This window comes from Centrocercus urophasianus, unplaced genomic scaffold (assembly GCF_019232065.1).
Source record: "Centrocercus urophasianus isolate 14NV4802_14NV808 unplaced genomic scaffold, USGS_Curo_1.0 seq_73, whole genome shotgun sequence".
Classification (NCBI taxonomy): Eukaryota; Metazoa; Chordata; class Aves; order Galliformes; family Phasianidae; genus Centrocercus; species Centrocercus urophasianus.
In genome coordinates, this window is record NW_024885344.1 from 12,956,441 (window position 1) to 12,983,079 (window position 26,639).

General features: G+C 38.6%; 1 protein-coding gene across 1 annotated transcript in view; it reads left to right on the top strand.

Annotated features, from left to right (window-relative positions):
- The window catches only part of PTPRO (protein tyrosine phosphatase receptor type O), a 151,846-nt gene that overhangs the window by 66,505 nt on the left and 58,702 nt on the right, over positions 1–26,639 (top strand). The window contains 1 exon segment of the mRNA XM_042837884.1: positions 18,837–19,110. Coding sequence (XP_042693818.1) covers positions 18,837–19,110 — 274 coding nt within the window.

The window sequence follows — 26,639 nt, forward strand, 5'->3', positions numbered from 1 at the left end:
TTTATTTTATTTTATTTTATTTTATTTTATTTTATTTTATTTTATTTCATTTCATTTCATTTCATTTCATTTCATTTCATTTCATTTTAATATTTTAAAGATGTGGAATGTAGGAGCAAACCACATGCAAGTTTTATATGAAATGTGTTGCTTGGGTATATAGTGTCTAAAAATATACGCAAAGCAAATTGACAGAAACTGTTGAAATTTCTTACAAACCTCTATGTAAATGGAATGTTCTGGCATATTTATGTCGATACAATGTCATGTACAATGTCACATCAATAAGGAAGGAAACAGAAATGGTTACTTAATGTCTCTTGTTAGTGGCAAAACAACAGATATATGAAAATATGAATCAAATAACATTTGTAGAAATCTTTGTGGGGAAAGGACAAAAGATTATTCTGTGTGAAAGTACCAGCAAAAGGACTCAATAAGTCATCAAAACACACAAGAGAAATATTTTAAATATTAAGTCTTCAATTTATCTCTCAATTATCAAGGCTAGCAGGAGATGGGCTAAACCAGTCAGTGTTAATAAAACATTTATGAATGAGGCTGTAAGAATATGTGCAACACATTCACCTTGAAAACTTCCAAACAATTTTCTGTGAAATTCTATTGAATAAGTATAGTCTTGAACTGAAGCCAGAAGTGTGGGGAACAGCGTTAATGAGTTGTGCTGTGTATCTCGTGTGGCAGCCAGCCAGGCTGGGAAGAAGCACAGTTGAGATAATGAGAGCTTTGACATCTGCCCATACCCAGAGCTGTGTGGATGGAGCCCCTGAATTTGATCACCCAATGTCTAATAAAAATTCTGACTAATCTCAGTTCTATGGGTTTATTATTCAGAGCAAATAATGCTGTGTCAAGCCCCTTATGTTTCTCCGGTTTCTGACATGACACGCAGTCATTAAAATATTCCTTGTTCCTACAGTGGAACAGCCCCTCGTTCTGTTAATTGAGACACAGAGAGAGAAATGTCTGTAACTTATTGAATTACTCGATCACTTTTTTCCTCCTCCCTCCCAACTTCCTTGCTTCCTCCTTCTGCTTGAGATCACTGTAGCAGGAAAGAAGTCAAACACCACACTTACTACAGATAATTACTTCCTGGATGGTATCTTTTTTTTTTTGGATACGCTGCCTGACAGTTAAAATCTAAAAAAAAAAAAAAAAAAAAGAGGTATTTAATTAAATCCCTCGTTAGAAAAATTCTGTCTTAGCAGGGCAAAAGCCTTCTTATCTTTTTTTTTGTATATGTAGAATCAATTAATTATCACAGTTGCAACTTATCCCCTGTTTCTCAATTAGAGTTGCTTTCGCAGAAGTATCTTATCTACGATAAGCCTTACAATGAAACAAAACCCACCTCTTAAGATAGAATCATAGAATCATAAACGTTGAAAAAGGCCTCTAGGATCATCTAGTCCAACCATCATTTCATCACCACCATGGCCACTGTAAGGATAGGGATACCCAGTGCTCTATATGATCTTTTAAAACATCAGTTTCAATAAAATAATGTGCAAGTTTTTCAGCTTTAAATAAAATATTTGAGTTATTATAGTAGACATTAGTGAACTGATCAATGAGCTAGCCTAGTTCTGCAGGAAGCATGACAAAGCCCATGGTGTTGAAGTCATATCAGCCAGATTTTAAGGTCTGTTGTGGTACAGATTGGTGCCAGTTGGATTTTAAAAAGCAAAACTTAATGTTCTGGATTTTAAAAAATATCAAAGAGAGTTTTTTGTCTGGTGTAAAAAAACTCTGCCAGAACTTTTCCAGGGCGTGAGGCCAAATCAGAGCAATATTGGGTTAGCCAGAGCAAGGAATGGCACGTCTTCAGGGCTGTGTGTCGATATTACATCTTCCTGGGGGGTAAAATAAGGAGAGATGATTTTGCCACTAACACAGCAGGCTGAGAGCCAGGAATAATGGCTTGAATTCACATTTGAATTGAAAGGTGGTTTTGTTTTCATCCTCATGGCAAACTGTGCTCTAGCAGGTGAGGATGAGAAATGCATGCATCAAATAATTTCAAGCTACAGTCATGCCAGATTGGATGATTGCTTTTTTGACCTGCAGCTGAATGATAGCTACTGGCTTTTCTAGGACAGCTTTTAAAAACAGCACAGTCCTTTATCTCCAGCTTGTGTCCTACCATGTGTAGAAGCAGACTGCTTTTTGCCTGCACAGACATGTTTTTGTGTTATTTGGAATTATTTATAATGTCACTAGTAAGAGATTTCACACTAAGACATAGTTTCATAGGAAGTACAATCATTTTTAATTTTGTTGTTATTTTGATTTCATATGAAAGAAAATGTTGCTCTACTAGCACTGAAACTGTACTTCTGCACTAAACAGGCTCCAGTGCACTGTAATGAACTTGGCTCAACACTGAACCTGGTTTCATTTCTCAGAATTGAAAAATTTTGGTTACTGTGTGAAACAAGCGAACCTTGAATATTATTTTAGACCTCAAAATCACTGCTTCTTCATAGACTTCTTGTCAAGTTGGGAGAGGTTTGGGGCTAACAGCATCTTGGTGTGGTGTGAAGAGGAAGATTTGTAGGAGTGCGTTAGTACGAGGGAAACCTTATCTTAGGGAATGAAATTGTTATTTGTTCATAAAGATCATTATGAATTGCAAAGCTATCCAGGACTATGAAGATGTAGATTCATTTTGGTTTTGCTTTTGAGTTCCTTGGTAGCAACTGTTGTGGAGTGATTTTTAATTTCTTTCTTGTTAATCACTCTACGTTTCAGGAGGACATGACAGTTTTGTTTCACAGCAGGAGCCCTAATTGTGAATGACTCTTTGTCACCGCTGTGCACTTTTAACTTGACTCTAGCTTAGTTGAAAAAGTCTCCCATTCTGACAGCATTAAAGTACTCAGAAGTCTGTCTTTACGACAGAGGTGAGGAAGAATTACACCAAGGCAGGGTGTATTGAGAGAATAACCAATGCTCTTTAACATCAGTCCGGGACAGACTGGGAGGAGCAATCCTTGAGAGTAGCCCTGTGAGAAGGACCTGCGGGTCCTGGTGGATGAAAAACTTAACATCAGTCAGCAGTGTGCTCTTGCAGCAAATGGTATCCTGGGCTCCATCAGGAGAGAGGTGGCCAGCAGGGACAGGGAGGTGATTGTCTCCCTCTACTCTGCTCTGTGAGGATCCATCTGAGGTACTATGTCCAGGTCTGGAGCCCCCAGTACAAGAAAGACAGGGAGCTGTTGGAGAGGGTCCAGAGAAGGGCCGCAAAGATGATCAGAGGGCTGGAGCACCTTTCCTATGAAGACAGGCTGAGGAAGCTGGGCTTGTTCAGCCTGGAGTAAAGAAGGCTGTGGGGTGGCCTCATTGCAGCCTTTCAGTACCCAGAGGGAGTCTATAAACAGGAGGGGAGTCAACTCTTTGAAAGAAAAGATAACAGCAGGACAAGGGGGAATGGTTTTAAGTTGAAGAAGGGAAGATGTAGGTTGGATGTCAGGGGGAAGTTCTTTACAGAGAGAGTGGTGAGGTGCTGGAACAGGCTGCCCAGAGAGGCTGTGGATGCCCCATCCCTGGAGGTGTTCAAGGCCAGGTTGGATGGGGCCCTGGGCAGCCTGGTCTAGTATTAAATGCAGAAGTTGGTGGCACTGCCTATGGTAGGAGGGTTGGAGATTCATGATCCTTGAGGTCCCTTCCAACCCGGGCAGTTCTATTATTTTGTGATAATAGCAGGTCTTCCCATTCTGTATTCCTCTGCACGTGTTACTATGTACATAATGGGACTTTCATCTGGCTGAAGGGATACGGGGCAAATTATTTCACAAGGATGATATGTCCTTGTACTGTTTCTCCAGTGAATTGAACACAAATAGATCTTCCATTAACATCACTCATGCATGTCTTTCCCCCCCCTTTCAAGTATAGCCAAACAGGAAACAAAATTCATCATTTTTCCAGCTTCTGTTTTCACTGTGGCCAATACTAAGTCACTGCTGCTCTTTGGAACATAGTCTGTAGGATTTAGGCATAGTCTTTGCTACTTATACAGATTTTCTGCATTTGCGTGCACCTTTCTAAGGAAATTGATGTTTTCCTCTTGCTGTCTTTTCAGCACACAAAGTGTGTCAACTAAATGAAGACCTTACAGAGCTAATGAGAAAGAAGAATGCTATCAAATGGTTTATAGTTTATTCATAGACGTACGAATACTTAATGCAAGTATGAATGTTCACTCTTTCACATGCATACTGGGACATGCATTTGCCACAGCAGGGATGAGCAGAGCACAGCCAATTCTGTTACCACAGATTAATACATCTTTGCTTTTCAGTTGAGCTGTGGTAACTGATTACGTGTACGGTTCAAATCTTTTGGGTAATTTAAGCCAAGAATTTTTGCCTGATGCTCGAAGCGAACTCAGAGCATGCACACAGCTAGTTACTGGTGGTGTTTCAAGCTGTGGCAAAGCTGCTGCTTGCAAACAACTGTCAGAGGTGGGAAATATGAGGAGTTCAGAGTGACAGAGGGCCATGAGATTCCCTTCTGAAGTCTGGAGATTTGACAGAAATCACAAGGACAGCATTGAGATGTAGCTTTCTGCTGTGTGCTCTCAGCACTTGGTATAACTTGAGAAATCATCACAAGAATATGCCAGGTGTTGCAGCACTTAATATAAAGTATTGTCAGTATGACGAAAGAAGGAAAGGGAGGAAGGGAGGAAGGGAGGAAGGGAAACACAGAGGACACGAAATGAAAAAAAACTCTCAACCTTCTGAGTTCTCTGCTACTTTAAATCCATGATGCGAAACACTTTTGGCAGCAGCAAACTTCTGTTCATTGACTCTCCTGTCGCTGAAATAAGAAGGCTAAAATTTCACTGGGAATATGCCTAAACTGAGAAACACAAACATAGTCTGATGTTGAAAGTATAGAGAACCCATTTCTGTATGGGTACGTTGTAGCGAAGACTAAAATATTCCACAGAGGACAGAATCACAGAATGGCCTGGGTTGGAAGGGACCTCAAGGTTGTGTGAAGCTCCAACCTTCCCCACCACATGCAGGGCCACCAACCTCCTCATTTAATACTAGACGAGGCTGCCCAGGGCCCCATCCAACCTGGCCTTGAACACCTCCGCAACCTCTCTGGGCAGCCTGTTTGCCCGGTGGTGAGTAAGTCAAGAGTGTATTTAAATTTTTGAAAAGCTGTAGGTAAGTAATAGAAGCCACTCATTTGACTTGGTTACCTAACAACTTTCATTGCCATGGGGACTGTGTTGCACATGCTTGTGCACATTCTTGTATCTTTCTGTTGGGTAGGCTGTACGTAGGGGACCATGCATGGAAGCTGAGAGATTTAACGGTGCATACTTGACTTTTCTAAAGAATATCTTGTACAGCTCAGATTAAAAAAACTAGTGGTTACTTAGTGGTATTGAAGGACAGCTAAATATATTTACAAAACTGATCTTAGTGACTTTACATGATCATGTACGTGAAAGAATAATCTGAGTTTTGGTACTCTGAAGTACAGGCAGACGTACTGGTGGGAGGATCATGAGAAAATGTATTGATTTGATCAAAGTGCTGGGGAGAGCCTAAACAATATATGTATTATTTTGAGTACAGAAATTGATGGGGTAAGAGAGATTTGTATAATTTTCATTGCTGTTACTGATAGATGACCATGCTGAGAATAAAAAATGTCTGCCAGACATCTTGACTGGATCAGTGTAATACAAACTGACCAGTACTTCTTCAGAAAGGCACCACTTGCTGTGAATTACAGAAACATCGATAAACTCCATATCATCATCTTCATCCTTCCCTTTCAGTGATGACAAAAATAAGAAGCAAACAGTAACCTAAAAGAATATATGTTGAACTCATACCTAGAATTTAACCAGGAAAGAAAATAAGTATCACTTTTAAACTGTTCATATTTTTATATATCACAGTGGTATTTTATGTTGCATTGTCTAGTGAACTGAAAGCTTTTTATATTACCATTGAATTAATGCCTATGAAATAAAGCTCAGTAAATATTTACTGTTGTGTATGTCTGGGAAATGTCACGTGACTCATTTAAGGTCATGGTTGTTATAAAATCATCCCTTTGAGAAGAGACAATAAAGCTTTAACATCATGAGTTAAAATGAAGCAATAACGTCCTAAAATTACATATTTTCATGTTACAATCCATTCTACTTTAGGAAACAGAGTTCCCATTGAAGACTGCATGCACACTTTTCTCAGCTGTCTTTCATCTCTCAACGTATTAAGCCTTATCTTGCCTGGCTTGCCATTGTCATGCATGGAACAAATTTCTGTCAGGTATTAAAAGAGAAATATATAAAAGAAAGGTAATGACCAAAGTTTAATTTTCTAAATTCTGCGTTCAAAGGGCTTTTATCTGCCAAACCAGCTAGACATTTAATCTTTATGCTCTCCATACTATTGCTGCTGAGCTACCTCAGCCTAAGATACCAGGCTGATGAATGTAATATAAGGGTTTGCCTGTATCCCTGATCACTGAATGACTGCCAAGAGTAAAAATGACCCGATAACAGTGAAAAATAATCATTTCTATGAAGAGAATACCGAACTGGCACAACCAGAGATCTCAGCATCACAGAATGAGTCAATATTTTCATTATCATTTGAATGACTTTTTAGCAGCATCATAGAAGACACAGAACAAATCAGAAGGAAGTTGCAGGGGTTCATTGCTCTTTGACAGCTCAGGAAGAGGGACCTTGATCTCCTGGTCGATTCCTGCTCGCAGAGCCAGCCTCTGTCACCCAAGTAAAGGATTTATGATCATGCTTACGTCTTTCGCTGAGTAGGACCTTTTGCATTCTTAAAGTTATATACCTTCCTCAGCTGTGGCTATCGTACTGCTGGAAAAGAGAGGAGCTAAACAAAATTAAAACATTACAGAATCCAATTTAGACAAAAAAAAAAAAAAAAAAAAAGATTAGCAGATAATATACAACAGTGGCAATACAAATATGTTGCAGCTGTGGTGTTTCTGGTCTTATCTGACTCTTGATATTTAAAAGTACAGAGAGCAAAAAACATCTGCAGAAGGAAGTTAGTTTAATCTTTAGTAGATAAATCATTCTGATCTATCCCTCCTTACAGGGTACAGAGGGAGCCTATGTAATGGAATTAAATTGGGTGCTCATTTTTTTAGGTTGAGCTTAAGCCAGAGGAATTCCACACCAAGTACAGAAGTCTCAGCATAAAATTTCTTCTCACCATCAAGTTAACAGGAAGCTCAGTATTTTAGTTATAGAGAAAGAGGCGTGTGGAATGTTTAAGCAAGTTCTTGTGATGGTATACAAGTGGATCCTGCTGAAGGATAAATATGGTGGTTGTTATTAGAGTAGAAGTAGAAGGAATAATTGTTTTCCTGTCTAGTAGGCACAGTTGCAGACAATTCTGCTTTGGATGTTGAATACATTTACCACAAATGGATTTGCAATTAACCCCATAAGAGAGAGCACTCTATAGCAGATTTATATCCATGGTGAAAGCTACATGTCACTCAGTAACCTGGACTGTCATCCATCTGAGATGTAACATCAGTCATTCTTTTTCTCTGAGCAGGTGGAGCAGCACATGTAACAGCTCGAAGGACATTGCCCCACGTCTGAGAATGCTGACCCCATTTTCTCTTTATATTAGCTCCTCATTCACTTTCTTTTAGTCAACACTTGGCTACTGTACCAAATACTAAGCACTTGATGCACTACAGCCAAATAAATCCTGCTGGAGTTATCCCTACAAGGGAAAGTGGAAGAGACAAGCTCTAAGATTTTGCAGCCTTAGAGGATTTGGTAGCATTCATCACCACCAAGTAGCATGTAGTTATCAATAGTGTGATGGAGAACTCTTCTATGGACAGAAATTCATCAGACGAGTACAAATGGCTTATCTGAGCCTATATCCACATGAGAAATGAATTCAAGATCAGGTGGTATCAAGAATTGAAATGTTCTGTGTGGGTTTGCAATTGACCCTGTGCTGCATGGAGAACTGCAGAGCTCATCTCCTGCTAGTAATCAAGGAAATGGCACTGGATGCTTGTCTCTGAACGTAGTTTGGAGAAAAACAAAATAAAACTGCAAAGCAAATACTTTAGCAAGAAAGAAAATATTCAGCTGCAGAAACTATGTATAAATAACATGAAAAGTCTCAGCAGGTGATCTCAAATCAGCCCTTCCAATTTAGAGAATACATGAGCACTACAGGGTAATCAGAGTGCAGAATATAAAGTTCCATTTGGATCTGGAAACAACATAAGCAGTCTTTCGAGGAAGGGAGCTCACAACATGGTTATAGCTTTGGGCAAAGAGGTAGTGAGTATTTTAGAACACAGTATAGGAAGACTACTGATCTGCATTTAGATTTTCTTTCTTCTTTTTTTTTTTCTTTTGTTTTTCTTACTATGCCATAGTTCCTGTGACTTTTAAGGAAAGGGTGGTGGCTGTTTGGGCAATTTTCCTGGGGAGGTCTGGAGACAGGAAATAAGAGAAAAATGAGCATCAGTAGGCCCATGGCTTGTTTGAAGTGAACTCCAGACAACACTGAAGTCACAAGCTTGGATGGAAACAAAACATACTCCACATCTGCTTCTGAATTTCTCATGTTCTTTTGATAATTTAGGAGGAGGCTGAGTGAGTGCTTCCCAATTTCAATGAGGAAGAGGAGAGTTCAGATGCAGAACAGCGGCTAAATAATTGACTTTTCATTAATACATTTAACTGAAATTTGAAGCAGTTTCTCACAACCTGTACTGCAGTGTAAAAATTTTTATAGAAGTTTACGTGCATCAGCAGCAGCCTCATGTTTCACCAGGGAAGGTTTAGTTTGGATGTCAGGAAGAATACTGTCGCAGATAAGCATTGGAATGGGCTGCCCAGGGAAGCAGTGGTGTCCCATCCCTGGGGGTATGTAAGAGAGTGAGGGTCATGGTTTAGTGATGGGACTTGGTAGGTCATATGGATGTTGAGCTTAATGATCTTGAAGGTCTTTTCCTATGTAGTCAGAAGTATGATTCTGTGATTCTATCATCCTGAGTCAATGATATTCTAGGTTACTGAGAACCTAGAGTATTCAGTAAAGTTGGCTCTGATATGTTTTAATAAACTGTAGTGCTAGAAACACCGACTCAAAAGAGAAAATGAATTTTTTTTTTTTTCTATGACTACTTTTCAAATCTCCAAACCTCTCTATTAGTCTCAGAACATTCTTGAAAAAGCCAAGTGTTTCAAGATACTGAAGAGTACCTTGGTGTCAAATTGCCATTAAAATCACTTGGAGTTAAGGATCACGGTGCTATTCTCCTATCTACAAGTTTATTCATCGAAGTCTAGCGTGTTATCTTATTAGAGACTGGCACTATGGGGAACAAGAAGTCTTCCTCTCTTCCACTGTTTCCAACTAATTTGCTTTTTGATTTCAAATTAATAGGAAAGCCTTTGGTTTCCAGTTTCTCAGATAAAAGTACACTATAATATTCTTCCAGCTGTGCTCTTTGTAGTTCTTGAAAACAGCAAAGCATTTCGTGCTATCTTAATAACTAGTTTGCTTGTGTATATAGAGGGCATACATATACCCTATCAATTTAAAATGAAGGCATTTTCACTTTTATAGTACCCATAAGACTCAGCCTTTACTCCTTTGTCATACACTCTGACAGAGCATGTATGACAAAGTTCAACTGACGCCAGTTCTGTTTGTCTCAGCTGCACAGAAGTGATGGAGCACATAATGTTCACAGCTTTCTTATGTTCCAACATAAATCTGCATTCTCTTGAACATCAAGTATTTTCTGTGTGCCTTTCTAATTTCATAGTTAAGCATCAGTAGTTATTCTGAAGCTTATATTACAGACTTTGGTTATGTGAACTGGTGAATCCGCCATTTTAGGAACTGAAATTGTCCTTCATCAACTAGAAAGTGTCTCCTATCTCCCATTGGGCACTTGGAAGTGCTAAATACCTCAAAGTTCATTTTATTCCATGGAAAGAGATGTAACTCTCTTGTCGTCTCAGCTTTTCAAAATCTGACATATGAGGGCTGCTCCAAAAGTAATGCCTCCTATTTCATTATATTGGCCCACAGTGTCTGATGTGGATGTTGGTGGCATGTCATAAAGGTTGAACCTTCCCACCAGTGTGTAATTACATCTTGTTGCTGCGTGACAGATGGCAGCAGAGAGGCAGTCTGACAGAATGGCATCTGACATGATAGTGCATATGAAGCAAAGGCGTGCCATGAAATTCCTCCATGTGGAAAAAATTGCACTCACTGACATTCATCGATGCATGCTGTATTTTTGTGGAGACCTAACAGTGAATGTGAGCACAGTGGGTTGGTGTGTGGTGTGTTTCAGCAGTGGTGACAATGGTAGTGAGTCATCTCCACTGGTGCAGATTTTTATGTGTTGCATGCAGACTTCTGTTCTCTGCTACTGATAATGTTTAGCTAATGGTGATGACAATGCTGAAAAATAAGGTTTTATAGCTGAGAATTTCCTCTATCAAGTAGTGTTGTTGTGCTCTTTGTATCTGTTGTATTTTCCGTGGAAATAAATAGTAGACATTACTTTCAGAGCGACCTATATAGATCAATTTCTTGATCATTTATCATTTATCATTTTCATGAAGTGGCATATTCCGTCTTATTGGATGGAGAGGAAACTGAACTACAGTTGGTTATGTTTTCACTTGTAGACACTTTGCTGTGAAGTCACAAACACTACTGATGAATGCACTTTCTTGGGATGTTGTATATGTGGAGCATGTTTCTCAGTGGACTCCCAAAGGTAATATTTCCTTTTCCTTTCTCTCTAAGAGAAAGGAAATCTCCATTTCAGAGCTTAGCAGAATAGCTACCTAACATGACATTGTCCTCCTATCTGGATTAAATACAATTCTTATCATTTCATGCTTTTGAAGGTGCAAATTTGCTTTAACTGTTCACCCAGAGACAGAAAATAAATGTTGACTGGAGATGATCATTACAAAGACCAGAGTGGCAGAGCCAAGGGAATTACTGGGGCATCCTAACATATTTCCCATTTTTTTTCTTCTTTCTATTATCTACAAAGAGGCTCAAGAGAGAAGAGGCGTTTTAGCTAAAGCGTGTGGTTAATCTGGCATCTATATGTGTTTGGATACATCCGCAAGGAATGGCTAAAATTTAATTGCAGAGGCTCCATGAAGGTCTGAGTGCATAGATGATGAGGAAATTTGCATTTTCCTTCAGGACAATTGTCCTCTTTATACATAAACTCAGTACTACAAAGAAACTAATAATGGAGAGAAATCAAACTATGGCAACTGCCGTAGTGTGGTTTCCGATCATATTTGAGGTGAATACAGGCAGTCAAGATGTAGAATAAAGATAAATTCTATCCATGAAATCCTAACCTGTTTTTGAACTTGGTCAACATTGGAGCCTCTGGATCACTATGTCTGAGTTTTGTGATCTCTAGCATATGCTGGAAAGATGGGATAGAAACATATATTTTGAAATAATTTATTGAATATTTGATGCATTAAGAAGGTGATACAGAAAAAGTATTATCATTATTGAATGCAAAGATTTTTTTTCACATATTTATTATTCTATCATTAATTTTATGCTATTGTAGTTGATAGTGTCAAGACACATTTCCTCTTGGTGGCTCTAAAATTTATTGTTAACTTTAGAATGGTAACAAAACATGGTGGTCTGTATGTACTATATTGATTCTAGCTGAAAAAAAAGGCCCTTGTATTCTTCATTGGTTCTCAGAGGCAGGAAAAAATAATGGTTCCTTTAAAACTCTCTCTCTGAACAAAAAAATGTTAAAGCTCATTTATAAAATATGAATAGCAGAGCGTTACTGCTGGCTTTTTAAGACTGAGAATAACAACGGTGCTGAGGACACTATTTATAGAGCAGAATGCCAAAAATGATGTGTTAACCTAATTCAAACATTATAAATTATTGAGAACTGCTCCTTTTCATTTCTTAAAATACTTCTCTTTTGCATGAAGGATCTTGAAGTTATGGTTTTCCATTTCTTCCATGCACTATTTATTCTAAAGTGTTATTCTAAAGAAGTTAAGAGAACTTCTCTGCACAACATGTGGAAAAGTGTGCATAATAGCAAAAATCCAAGGAATAAATATCCTTATTTTTACCAAGTCTTATCCAATTTATTTTTTTTCATACTCTTGAAATACACTGGTGGGAAGTCCATTTCAAAAAATCATTTCCTCTTGCAGTTAATAGTTGTGAAATCTGTGCCTGCTCTGGGATTCACTGTATTAGGAGAAAACCTTAGAAACTACTTCCTTCCCCAGATGCTTTAAGAATGACATTTCCTTTTTTATTAAAACAACAGGACCTAATTATGATAGATAATGGCTCCAAAGAAGTTTCACTGTGGAGCAGTTTGCACTCAATCCTTATGTATGCTCAGAGAGCATCTTTCTCAGATAATAGCTATGGGAACTGCTTGCATCTTTTTGTGAAACTCTATCAGTTGCTGTCACATTAAATGTTTTATTGAGTATCTTTGAGGCAGGAATAAAGAGATTGTTTGTTGAACATGAGCAGTCTAAGGTTTGATGTTGCAAGATTTAGCAGAAAATACAAATATTTACCCTATGAAGCATGTGGGTGGGAAACTGAGGAAGGTGTGTTTTTTGGGATGAGCCAGGTAGACGATGCAGTGCTGACAGAAGCAAAGTGGGAACCTGAAAGCTCAGCTCATACTTCAAAACATAACTAAACTGATTGAAAATAGAGTCTGTCATTGCAACAGCAAGGAGTTTCAGGAACCCTCCTTTTTCATAGTTACAAAAGGCCAGATGGTGGCTGGGACCCTCCCAAGTTTGTGGCGTCCACAGTCTGCAGATATAGAGTGAGTTATATTTTACAGAATAGAACAAATGACTGAAATAGTTTAAATATGCAGATTTTAACTCTGTTCCCTGTACAGTAACTCGAAACAATAAATTTCCTACAAGTGCATTGCAGATTTATTGGATATAAGATTACAGCTTCTGAATAAAATGAAAGTTTACCATTTTTATTGCAATTGCTGCTCGGTATCATTTGTCATCATCAGAGGATAATGACATTAATGCAGCATACACTGTGAGGTTGGTGCAGAAATACAATGACATGACTTTTATGTGTGATTTTCAATACTATTTAGTTTATGGAATATCTTATGTGCCTTCTATGGAGGGTAGCACTGCAAGAGTGGGCAGTGGGCAAGGATCCTGAAGTCTATTTCAGCTCTCTTCTTGCATCAAGGCTTGGACTGACTATGCCCAGTGAGAGAGGACATAGGAATTGTGCTGGGTTAGGAGTACAGACTCCTTCGCTGGTCAGTGCACATTCCAAAGTAATTCAGATCTTATACGAATCCACGAGTAGTCTGTCTGGAAAGATCGTCTTGGTTCTCGGTCATTCCACTTATGAGCATACAATTAAATAAAAGAAATCTCGGCTACAATGAATCGTCACATGACCTAGAATAAAATTAGCTATGTTGGCTATGGGAAAAAAAAACCAACTGAGTGCAGGAGAATCACTCACAAAAATCAGCTAGTATTTTATCCAGGAGATTTGAATATAGTGCGAATGCTATCTTGTAACACTTGCAATTATGCCAATTTTGACCAATATTATACGGTAGATAAGCATAATGGTACTTTTGGCCATAGAAATCCTCATAGATTCAAAACATATTACAGCTTTGGGATTTCAGATACTTACTTTGAAAAATCCATAATGCTCACAAATGACTCTGTAAGAGCTCTCAGAAAACAGGTTTGTTTGGGGCCTTAGTTTTACTTGCCTAGTGTTAGACAACACGATGGATTTGCCAGTACTTTAAGCTTAATTTTCTGGAGTTGATGAGCACCCACGGCTCCTCCTGAAGTCAGCAGGACATTTAACTACTTGCACTTTTGATAATCAAGTCCTGGCCCCTCATCAAGTCCTGATGTGTTTCAGAGAGACATTCAGAAGCTAAAGTACATAAAAATAATAGCTGTTTTGCAACTCTTCCTCATGAAAAGCTTAGACTGTTATGGGGGAATAAACTGAGGATATGTACTTCTAGAAAGAGGACTCTGAGCTCTGCTGCACACCATTTATTTTCCTATTACTCTTTGAAAATTGTTTATTTGACATGTTGTATGTCTTCTTACCTCCCCTCCTTTTCATTTTAATTGGGACCTGGTTATTGGCTAGAAATTCCACTAGCATGATTCATCCCTGCCCTGAAAATGACTGCGAACAGGCATCGCATTGTGAGATTTACCTCCCCCCTTTTTTTTCCTAAGTGCTTTAACGTGGCACAAGCTTGTAATAATAAACTAGGAAGGAAGTTGGAGCTAATCATTCGGTTCTGAATGCACAAGCCCTGCCAAATTTCCCCACAGGCATGAAGCAGCCGCTCAAGCTGTGACACCAGCAAATTAAATCCTGGAGGTAGCTGACCAGAAGTAATGAAATGTGTACTTACCATACTGATGCTGTCAGTCCTAAGACACACTGACTTTACATTCTAGTTAAGTGGGGCATGTTTGTCACTTCCAGTGCTGCTTACGAAAAATACTCAGGTTTGTTCCCAGCCTTCTTCCCAAGATCACAACCACAGTGCTGCCTGGTAACCCTCACTTGTACTACAGGAATAAAAAGATTACTGTAATGATCTGTTATTTTTTAAACGCTACCAAAGTGAAATCCATATCTCAAAGGAGATAAGTGATCTAGTCTTATGACATGTTAATTACCGTAATAATAATCTTTGTATTCAACCCTTATCTGCTGTTTGCTGCTATAAAATCATAGCTGGAATGAAAGGATGAAAATTACTTTATGAGCCAATGGATAATTTACAGCAGAGGTCTCCTAGTTACCATGTGTCCCATGCATGCAGCAAATTAAGATCCTGGGCACACACAGGTGTGTGGAAGAGGGCCGTGTAACCACTGAACAGAATGAGTGCTACTTGAGGTATGAATTATGCAGATCGAGATAGGTACACAAAGGAGAGAGACTTATCATTTTGTTGTCCCAATATACTTAGGTGGTAAAGGACTCAAAAAATTAAGTTATTTTCCCCAGACATGTATTGTAATAGCTAGTAATAGCATATATCTGTGAGGTTTTTATGTATTTAGCTAGCACAGGCATGTAATGCTAATTGCACATGAGCTATTTAAGTGGGTTAGCAGATCATCTGCTGAGTGGAACTCACTGTGAATTCAAAAAAACATTGTGAGCAGAAAAATAAGTGTGTAGTTTTGCAGTCTTTAGTGTAGGTTAAAATAACACCCATGGAAGAACAAACGTATGAAATCACAATCCATATAAGCAGCCTGAAAGCATCTAATTATATCCTAGGAATGTCTATAACTCTGCAATTATGTGCTTAATTTCCAGCTGTACTTGATTAACATCACAAATGATTTATAATACTACCAAGCACAAGGAGCTTGCATAGAACTGTTTTTTGGAATGTATAAAATTTTTTGTTTCTTTTGTGTGTTTCTGCATGGCAAGTTAGGCAAACCGGGTTAGTGTCATGCAGTTCATCAGCAAAGCCAAGGGAAGACTAGACTCTTTAGACATTAAACTCTTCTCTTTCCTGTAGTGAAGCATTGAAGTGCAAGTCTATGGAAGTTCAAAACCCACTGACTTCTGTGAGATTATAACAGGATGAGTGGATGAGTGAGTCCTACAGAGAATGACTTCAGAGTATTGGTGGATGGGAAAGTGAACATAAGCCAGCAATGTGCACTCACACCCTTAGAATTCAACTGTGTCCTGAGATGCGTAAAAAGATGGATGGCTAGCAGGGCAAGGGAGGTGATTGCCCTAGTGAGACCACATCTGCAGTACTGTGTCCAGGGGCAGGCCTGGGACCCCCAGTAAGGTCCCAGGTAAGATATGGTAAGATATGGAGTTGTTGGAGGTTACTCAGAGGGTGATGAGGCACTGGCACAGCCTGCTCAGAGAAGCTGTGGATGTCCCATCCCCGGAGGTGTTCAAGGCCATCTTGGATGGAGCCCTGAGCAGCCATATAGCACTGCAAGTATACTTCGACCTAAATACATAGTAATCATATCTGAATTTGGTCTGTCTTTCCTTGATTGATCTTGGAAGAAAACCATGCTTTCTGTGCTCTGGCAACACATGTCTCTGAAAGCTGTGGGTGCATCACAGAATCATTAAGTTTGGAAAAGATCACTAAGATCCTCTATTACAATTGTCAGTCTATCACCACCGTGCCCAATAACCACATCCCTCAGTGTCACATCAACACGTTTCTTGAGCACCCTCCAGGGATGGTGACTTTACCACCTCTCTGGGCAACCTGTTTCAGTACCTCACTACTCTTTTGGAGAATTTTTTCCTAATACCCAGCCTGAACCTCCCCTGGCACAATTTCAGCCTACTCTCTCATCCTCTCACTGTTACCTGGGAAAAGAGGCCAACTCCCACCTCACCACAACCTCCTTTCAGGGAGTTGTAGAGAGCCATAAGGTCTCCATTGAGCAACTCCTTTCCAGACCAAAAAATTCCAGCTCCCTCAGCTGCTCCCCATAAGACTTGTGCTCCAGATCCTCCATCAGATTCACTGCCCTTCTGTAGACACACTCCATGTCTTTCTTGTAGTGAGGAGCTCAAAACTGAACACAGCATTCAAAGTGCAGCCTCACCTCCCTGCTCCTACTGCTAACACTATTTCTGATACAAGATAGGATGCCATTGGTCTTCTTGGCCAGCTGAGCACACTGTTGGCTCATGTTCAGCCAAGAACTAACTAACACCCTCAGATCCTTCTCTTCTGTATAGCTTTCCAGCCACTCTGCCCCAAGACTTTAGGAGTACATGGGGTTGTTGTGACCAAAATGCAGGACCTGGCACTTGATCTTGTTAAAGCTCATGCAACTGGTTTCAGCCCATCAATCCAGCCTGTCCAGATCCCTCTGGAGTATCTTCCTGCCCTCTGACAGATAGACATTTCCTCCCAACACATTGTCATTTGCAAATTTACTGAAGGTGTATTCAATCCCTTCATCCAGATCATACCAATAGTATTAAACATAATGGGCTTCAGTATCAGCCCCTGGGGAACACCATTCATGACTGGTCATCATCTGAATTTAACTTCATGTACTATCAATCCTTCCATCTCCCCAGTTGTAGAGAATGGGAGGAAATAGGATAAGAAGACTACTTGTTTATTTGCTTTTCATTATTCTAAATATAATCCTCAGTTAAAGATTTAGGACTTACAGATCCAAGTGCTGAATCAGGGTTTAGGCAAAATACAAACACGTTAAATGTGGTATTTGAAGCTTTTCAAGGGTAAGCCTATTGAATTCAGCCAGTGTTAAGGAAAGCACATGTAAGCTTTGGCATAATTTTGGTCCTATTTTGTAAGCCTTTTAGAGCAATTGCTTTGCCATCTGTGAAAGATGGCAGGCCTGGATGCAGTACTGCAGGGAGAAGGGCAGAGTAGAGGGAAACAATTACTTTCCTCTCCCTGCTGGCCACTCCTCTTCTGATGCATCTCAGGATACTGCTGACCTTCTGGGCTGCACACTGCTGGCTTGTTCTGAGCTTCCCATCTTCCAGAACCCCCAGTTCCTTCTCCACAAGGCTACTCTCAATAAGTTCTTCTCCCAGTCTGTATGCATACCTGGGCTTACCCCAGTTCTCAGTCTTGAATCTATTAGTCTGTTTATCTCTATTTGAGCTGAATTTACTCTGTGCTTATTACCTTGTTCTCATGTTGGGCCAGATGAATGGATTTGCTTAGGCCCTTTCTTCTCAGACCTATAATCCTAGAACAGAATTTATGTATGTATTTATTTATTTAAATAAATGCCAGGAGCTGGCAATATTGTATGTGTGAATTCCAGATAGGGAGCTTGTCTGCCACAACATAAATGTAAAAAAGCATTATTCTTATGGAGAAACCTTCACTATACAAAATTAGAGGGAGACAAGGTGCTAGCTTCTGAATGAGGTGTCTGTCTCTGGTACAAGAACAATTTGACTGATTGAATAAACTGCAAACTAGTCATGGGCCCATCCTGCCCTCCAAACAGAGCTCTTGGACTGTAGGAGGAAAAGATACTGTGAAACTGAGAATTGAAAATATATTGCAGTTTTTATTGGAGGGTAAAAAGGAAAAAGATTCTAAACACCGGTATGTCCTAAAAAAACAAAAAGCCAACTCTGATATGAGCTTGAACTGTTTCTTCTCCTTAATTGCTGTGAATCTGTTTTGAAATTCCTGTAGAGATCAAGTACTTCTTGCTGACAGCTGGTTTGAAATTAATCGAAAGGAAAGTGTTTTCAGCTGGCAATGGTTTAATATGCTCATGATGTGTGAAAAAGTTAAATTGTTCCCTTTTCACTACTACTAAAAAAAGAAATAGTGAAAATGAGGAAATGAATAATACCAATCAAAGCCATGGACATAGAGCTGAGAACTGCTCATTACATGGTACTTGCTGGAAAAGGATATTTGGAAATGCTCAGTCTGTGCTAAAAATGATTCTTTAGTTTTGGGCTTTTAAAAATGTATTATGGAAAAAAACAAAACAAAACAAAACCAACACTAGAATTTGATGTTAACTGTCTTGTAGAATAAGAAATGTTACTTCATCACAAAGATAGCACAAACTTGTTATGAATACCAAAGGAAATGGGTACAAGTGGCTTTAAGGTTTATTAAATAATAAGTTTTACTTCAACAAATTTTTTTTTGTTTTTTTTTCTTTTTTTTTTTTTTTCTTCTAGAATGCAGAACCTTTCCAAGTTACTGTCCGAGAAGACAATTGTATCATTGTCTCCCTGGAAGCATCTGATGTGGTGAGCTCATCCTCTGTATATGTTGTGAAGATAGCTGGAGAATCCAAGAACTACTTTTTCCAGTTTGAAGAATTCAATAGCACTTTACCTGCCCCTGTGATTTTTAATGCCAAATACCATGGCCTGTATTACATAGTAACTCTCTTGGTAGTGAACTCAAATATGGTTTCCAAGTCAGCAAGATCAATCACTGTGTTAACCAGTAAGTAACATCTTATTCTTTGTTCTTTTGTTTCTTCTCCTTGTGTGTGTTTGTGTTTTTTTTTTCCTTCAGAAGTTTGCTTTTTTTATTATTATTATTTATTAAGTCCTCGTTATGTTTGGGATGAATTCCTGTGTGAGAACAATAAAGAAAATATGTTGAGAAGGCTGGAAGGAAAATTCACAAAGTCTGGGCAGGAAGAAGGTGACAGCTTGTGGGGTTTCCCCAGGTGGCCTTCCCTAATCATTAAATGGAGAGGTTTAAAATACTGGAGTAAGGGGAATGTATGAAGCTCTTCCAGAGGTTGTCATCCTAGCCTGTGATAAAGGAATTCTGAAAATCTAATGGAAAGTACAAAAAGTGTTGACTCATGTTTCATTGTAAACATTTCTGTTGTATGGTGAGGTATATCTTGCATCAGGTGCCATGACAATGTTCTTGGCTTGCTGATGTATTGAAGCAGTACTAAATCTGTAAAGCAGACACTAGTCACCAAGAGCATATGTTTCTGCCACTACAGCTGAAGATTTCCATGTGCTGGAGTCCATATTCACCATCATCTGCTTCTTACTACCACAAGGTGATCTCGGGGAGAGGCATGATTTGGTTTTCTCTGTAACCATGCAAAGCACCAGTGCAATTCCTGCCATGTTTCCAGAATTTGTACCATCCATAGTCTTCATCCTCCCTTCTGTGCTCAAGTTGTGCACTACGAATGAGAACAACCATGAAGATTCCAGCAGGAAAAATATAATGTGGTAGAGCAAGCCTTTCATTAGGCATATTTACGTGTAGTGGAAAATGTACGGCTTCATAAGCCATCTGGATTTCCTTTATTTTTTTATTTTTTTAACTTTTTTTTAATCTGTTATAGCTTTACATCTGAAGTAATAATTCTAACCCAATTTGCTATTTTATTTTTCTGTATTTGTTGTAAGTATTATATGACAAACACAACTGAACAGATTCCTCGCCAAATATTTCAGGGGTTTTAGAACACTGCTCTTGCAGTCATGCAGCAAGGCTAATTGCTGCTTGATTTCTAGAGCCCACAAGGTCACTAGTAGCAGGGTCAGTTATGAGTCAGAATGGCAGATGGAGAATGGCACTCCTGTGCAGGGAATCTTTGAAGGAAGAAGGGAACTAGTGTCTTTCAGCCTATCACAGCCCATCCCAAACTCAGACTCTGGCTCACAGGATTTCCAGGAGACATTCCTGAACAAATGTGAGTCTGCCAGCTCCAACAAACATAGCCCACACCACTCTCCCTCCTCCAAGGCTCAATGGTGCCCTTCCCAATGGAAAGGAGCCCACTCCACCCCTTTTCACCACCTGTCTTATGTGGATGCACTGGCAGCTTCCCAGGGTTTCCTGCTGCGACCTCTGCTGCTCACACAGACCTTGGAAGGACCAGTGATTTTGGCAGTGGGCCCGCGCTGCTTGAGGAGCTGATGCACTGCTTCCTTTTTGTCACATTTCTTAAGCTCTTTGTTTGTCTCAACAAAAGTCAGCCACGTTTCTGAAAGGAAAGGGCATTTCCGTATGCAGCATTGAAGGGTGCTACACTAAGTGCTATAGGGATGGCACAGATCTCCTTCACAGTGCAAAGGACCCAACATTCTTCCTAATATTTTCTTTTGGGCAGGTTAATGCTTACCTCATCTTTTCAAAGACAAAGGTGCAGGAATGAAAGTAAATTTTGAATTAGAAGTTCATGCTATTGCCATACAGTTCTTTTGAGATTTCTTTAAACTCTAGTAATAACTTCTGATTTCTAAAAAACTTCACTAGGAAATAGTTGATTTTCCTTTTTTAAAACTCAAAAAAAAAAAAAAAAAAAAAAAAAAAATAGCATTGCCAAACTGCCCATTTTATATTATTTTTTCTGACAATTAACTTGAATTTTTGGCAAACAATAATGATGATATATTCGTGTTTTTCTTCATGCTGTATACTCTTTCTACTTCTTTAACTTCCTCAGTTTTTTAACTGTGTAAAGAGATGTAACTATCTAATTTATTTTATCAATATCTAACACCTGACTAAATGGTACACTGTGAATAGCATCCAGGACAAAATTAATTCCTGTTCTAATTTCATCAGTGTCAGGTGAGCTTTGCCAGTGTAGATTGGCCCTATTCATTAGTACGTCACAAGATAAATCAAGTAGGACACTCAGTGGTGCCAGTGTGGTAATTTCCAAAGATATACTTCAATATTTCACAATAATTTTCTGGCCCCACCAGACATGTGCAGAGGGTTCAGTGCACGGAGATGGTGTCTTTCAGCTTGGCCATGTGCTGGAGACATCATACACAGCAGTGTATAGTCAAATTGTGCATCTCAAATTGATCACAAAGTCCTTCAAAGGGATTACCTACTTATAAACTCAGTAAGAGTCACAAAAGAATTTTGCATTCTGATGGTCTTTCTTGATGAGCTTTGCTTTTTCCTGTTCACATTCCTCACTGATGTGATTCTTCTCAGCTTATTGGCAAGAAAAAAGGTATATCTCTTTGCATATCTCTTTGCAAGTTGAAACTTCATTCTGCTTGAGTAGGGGGAGATTTTTTGTTTTATCCCTCAAAGATCTATGTGTGGGAGAGAAGTGATTTGCCAAGAGAAAGATGATGTCAAAGCTAACAAAATGCACAGTTTATATATGTGTGTATTTATATTTGTAAATCTGTTAATATTTTGCACACATATATTTACATTTATATCTAAAATGCAAATGTATAAAGTTATGTAAGTATATATATGCACGTATAAATACTATCATTTGAAGGTTCTGTTGTGAACTTAAGCCTTCCATACTAAACAGAAGAGTTCGTTTTCTTCTTGTCTTTGACAGAAATAATTTCAGAGGTTTCTCAGGTTAATCAAAACACCACAAACTGTGGGATGTATTTGTTTAGATTCTGTATGCCAGATTGTTGTAATGCAAAGCTTGACCTATTTGCTTGGTTATTTCTTCTCAGGATATCGTCAGCACAGCCACATCCTCAGGTTTTTTCCAGAGCCGGGACTTTTAGAAACATAAGATGACTAGGGCACATTCAAGTCTTAGGAAACTTGTAAAATAAAGTCTAAGCACAGAAGAGCACTTGTTCTGGTGATTCTACAGCAAAGCTGTGTTCTGTACACTGGACTTAGTACTGCACTTGAGGGAGAAAATGGTGAAGTGACACCTTCAGCACTTACTGTTAATGATAAGCATGCTGCCACCCTGGCCAGTTTCCTGTGTGAGCAATTGTGTTGTGCACAGTATATGACCATCCTTCCAGTTTTCAGTCTGGACAAGTTTAGAAGTCATTCTGATATCTAACAACTATTTTCACTCTGCTTTCTTCTACTGATACTGGAGTTGAGGGATGACTGAAAGATTGAAGTGACTCCAGAATTTACCTCACTAATTTAATGTTTTGAAATACTTGGGAAAAACAAACAAATAAACAAACAAACAAAAATCAACCAAACTTGCAAGAGGTAAAGTTCATTAAAAATAGTTTTTAAAGGAGTTTATGAGAGAAGTAAGGAATATGGATGCATATCCAAAAATCAATGCTTAAAATTCTCAGTCATCCTGCATTTTCTTTCTGGGGTGACTCACAATCATACAGTTGTTTTTTTGTTGTTGTTATTGTTTTTCACTGAAATTTTATTGTTGTTGGGATAAACAAATACTTGTTAAGAAATGGGGAAAACAATACACTGCAAGGCTGTTTTGTGCTGTAGGAAAAGAAATCTCTTGCAGGATTTGGAGAAATCAGGATGTGTGAGGGTAATTAAGAAGAGCTCTGCCTGACTTTTATTTTAGCTTGTGATTAGAAGTTTTCATTGGTGAATATGTCATTGTTTCAAAACCCAATGATTCCTTACATAAATCACAGTAAAATATATTCCCTTTAGGGTGAATTCTGCCTCTTTGTCTTCTACCAAAAAATATTCTCCTCAGGAGACCAGCAAGGCCTGCTGCCTGGGATTATGATCTCTTCCGCTTCTAGAAAATAATTGGCATTAGCCCTTGTTAATGCTCATCTGTCATTGTGCCAGATGCTGCAGGAAGCAATTCTGCAGGTCAAATCCATACCTTCAGCTTGTTGATGGATCAGAGCTGCTGAAGTAGGAGATCCAGAGTTGTTCTATTGTGCTTTTTTTTCCCCAATGAGATACAGAACTGATGCCCTTTGTGTATATCTATCTTAAAGGATGGTGTGGCACATCTTTAAAAAGGCTAGTTATTTGTGGGAGCCTTAATATGAAACATAACTCAGAAGAACTTTTAGATCCCTTAGCACACTGATCTCCCCAGCAAACAGATCATGTTATTCACTTCTAAGGGAAAATCAGAATTGAGAAACAAAAGAACTGTAACGACGAATATTTTTTTCTGCCATCATTTCCATTGAAAGTCTGATTTAAGGTATCGGCCTAAATCTGTGCAGTATTAAGACACACCCTTTTTTGTTGTGCCAGTGATATTTTCTGGTTTGTGTGGCTTTCATATTTGTCATCTTAGGTGGGCATCTAGAAAGGGCAGTGTGCAGATTGCGTCATTGCTCAGAGGCCATTTGCGCTTACATTCCTCTTTTGTAAGTGGTCACACATGATATCCTCTACTACATATCATAAAAGTGAACATTATGTTCCTGAAGTATTAAACAGCAGCTATTAAATTTCAAAACTAGATGCTTTTTAACAAGAGATAAAACAATACCTAAAGTTTACAGCATAATGAAAACTTTGTCCTGGCTAATATTTACTCCCATTAGCAATGCAAATAGGTAAATAGGGTCATCCTGGTGATGACATCACCAAGTTCACAGCTTCTTCATGTGAATAAAGGTGACTACCTGTGAGATTTACATCACCCCACTATTAAGACTTCTTTCCTAGTAGAGTTGTATTTTGAGGATTAGCCATGATTAATCTCGTTTGAGTGTGGAAGCAAGACTGTTGATCTAAGTCCCATCTCATCTAGCCACGTGTAATAGCACATCTAATCTGCTACATTAACCAATCATCAATTCCATCTGTAGAGGGGCCAGGTCTGTGAATATCAAAAACAAATTTATTTGGCCTGGACTGTGGTACTTATTTTCAATGTCCTTTTTTTTTTTCCTCCCCTGAATTGCAAAAGCCACCTAAAACACTAATGTATCTGGCACAGATCAAATGCATTTATGGAGGATTTAGCCTCCAGAATTTGCTGGGGCATTTGAGGAAGAGGCTAGCAGCATTTATTATGCTATCTGTTTTTATAATGCAAGGTATGTGCTAAATGCAAAATGTGGTTATATTCAGGAGAAATGCAGAAGTTAAATTTCCCATAAGCAGATATAATTGGAAAGCAATTGCTACAAAAGCAGCAGAATGTGAGATACTAAGAATAAAGGAACTTCAGTCTTGATCCTGCAAGCTTGTGTATATGAGTTTAATATAGTCTAGATGTCTAAAAAAGACATTGAGCACAAAAAAAAAGCCTTAAATATGCTATTAAAGGGAAACTAAAATCCTCTATTTCTCTTCCTTAATATGTCTTACAACATCAATATTATTGATGCTTCTATGTATTTGATCATACCTCATTTAAGCTATTTCTTGAGAATCACTAAAACCTTTGTGGATCCTGAATGCTGTATCTGGAACAACGAAAAGACCGAACAGTTTGTGCTCTGAATTATAAATATAAATGGTGAAGAGTGATATTTTACATATTCTTTGAGCTTTAATAACCCCAGGAACTGTTAGTGAAAAACTTGAACATGATTTTTATCTGCTGAGTGTCCTTTTAATTTCACAGTGTGCAAATAGATTTGATGTGAATATTTGGTGCCGAAGGAAGGAAGATAATGGAAGACTGTTTAAATTGTATTATATTACTCAAACTACTCTGTTAACAGCAGCCATGAGCAAGGAGAAGTCAGTAAGCGGAAGATAACAACAAGAAAGAGAGTTTGCAGTGATTACCGCTTAATTCAATTATTGGTTAATTAAATCAGGAGGAAAAATCATTCGGATTAAAAATAAATATAACTTCCATCTTTTATTTGATTTGTTGTAGGAAGGAATAAATGGGATAATTCAATCACTGTTTCAGGGAAGTTTCAGTAATTCAGGAATAAGGAGACCCAGATCTGAATGAGATAGCAGAAGCCCAGGACATGCCTGTTAACATGAAAGATGGCTGCATGTAAGGGCTGTGCCATTTAGAGATTGCTGTTGACATTTGAACTACCATCATGTGTGTGAGATGTGATATGAAGTGTGGGGTCATGGGGATTGCCAGCTCAACTGTTTATTTCAGAATAAGCGATGGGAAGGGATTCAGCAGAAAGAAGAGGGTAGGCTTTGTTTCCCATGACCTGCTTTGCTCCCATTTATTTCTAGGCTCTCGCAAATTGTCAGCAAGATTTTCACAAATTCTGTCATTGCAGTGCCTCTTGGTATCCATTAGCTTTGACATTTCTATTTCTCTATGTCTAACTTATAAATATACTGATAGCTACCTGAAGATAATAAAACACATTTGCCATGAGAAATAAATTAGGAGTCCCACAGTGTTGTATTCTGGTGCTCTGACAAAGTTAAAAATGGCAACAAAACTCCTTCCTAAGTCCTGGGCTGAGATTTATTTTCATGTTTTTTTGTTCTTTGTTGCTTTTTCTTCTTCACTTCTCATTGCAAATGGAAGCTTAGTACAGTAGTGAAAATACTGTGGTAGCAAATGGGATTTAATTTTTATTTCTGCTATGGGCTTGCTTTTCCATCTTTGATTACCCTGTTCCATCCACCGTGAGACAATTCCCCTTTTGAAGCTGCTGGTGCTGTCCTTTTCATCTGCCTTCTCTGCTGCCTGTCATGACTGTGTGCTCTTTGGAGAAAATTGTATTATGAGTTTTTCTCCAGGGCCTGCTTCAACAGAACTTTGTACTCAAATGTGTCCTGCAAGTGTGTAGTGAGACCATGCTAATGAACAGTCTGAATTTTTCAATCTGTTCCCTACTGTGCACAAGAACTTAACATGACAATACCTAAAAGGATGTGGGCATAACTACTGATCATTATCTATTAACTACTTCTATTAAAATATGTTAATATGACTAAATCTGAGTAAAACTAGAAACCTGTTCTGAATAGCTGCTTGGCTCTCTTAACCAATGCATTTACCAGTTAACCAGTTGCAATTATTTCTTCTAGACAGCATGTAAAAGTACATAGGTTATTGTCCTTACTTTCTATAGCCCACCATGGTCAGAGCTGAAAGCTGTAGATTGGCAGCTCTGTACTTACACCTGCCTTCTGTGTACCCCTGTACTCTGTACCTCAGCTTTTCATCTGTAAAAAAGCAGCAATGATGCTTCTGTATTCTTTGGAAGTGTGGTATGGATGAGTACTTTGAAGATGGTGGCCCTCTCAGGTATGGTAGGAATCGGGGCTGATGAAGTATAATTACTCGTTAAATACATAAATGAATATTTACCAGAACAGAAAATCATCATTCAATTTCCTCTGGTTGTCACACT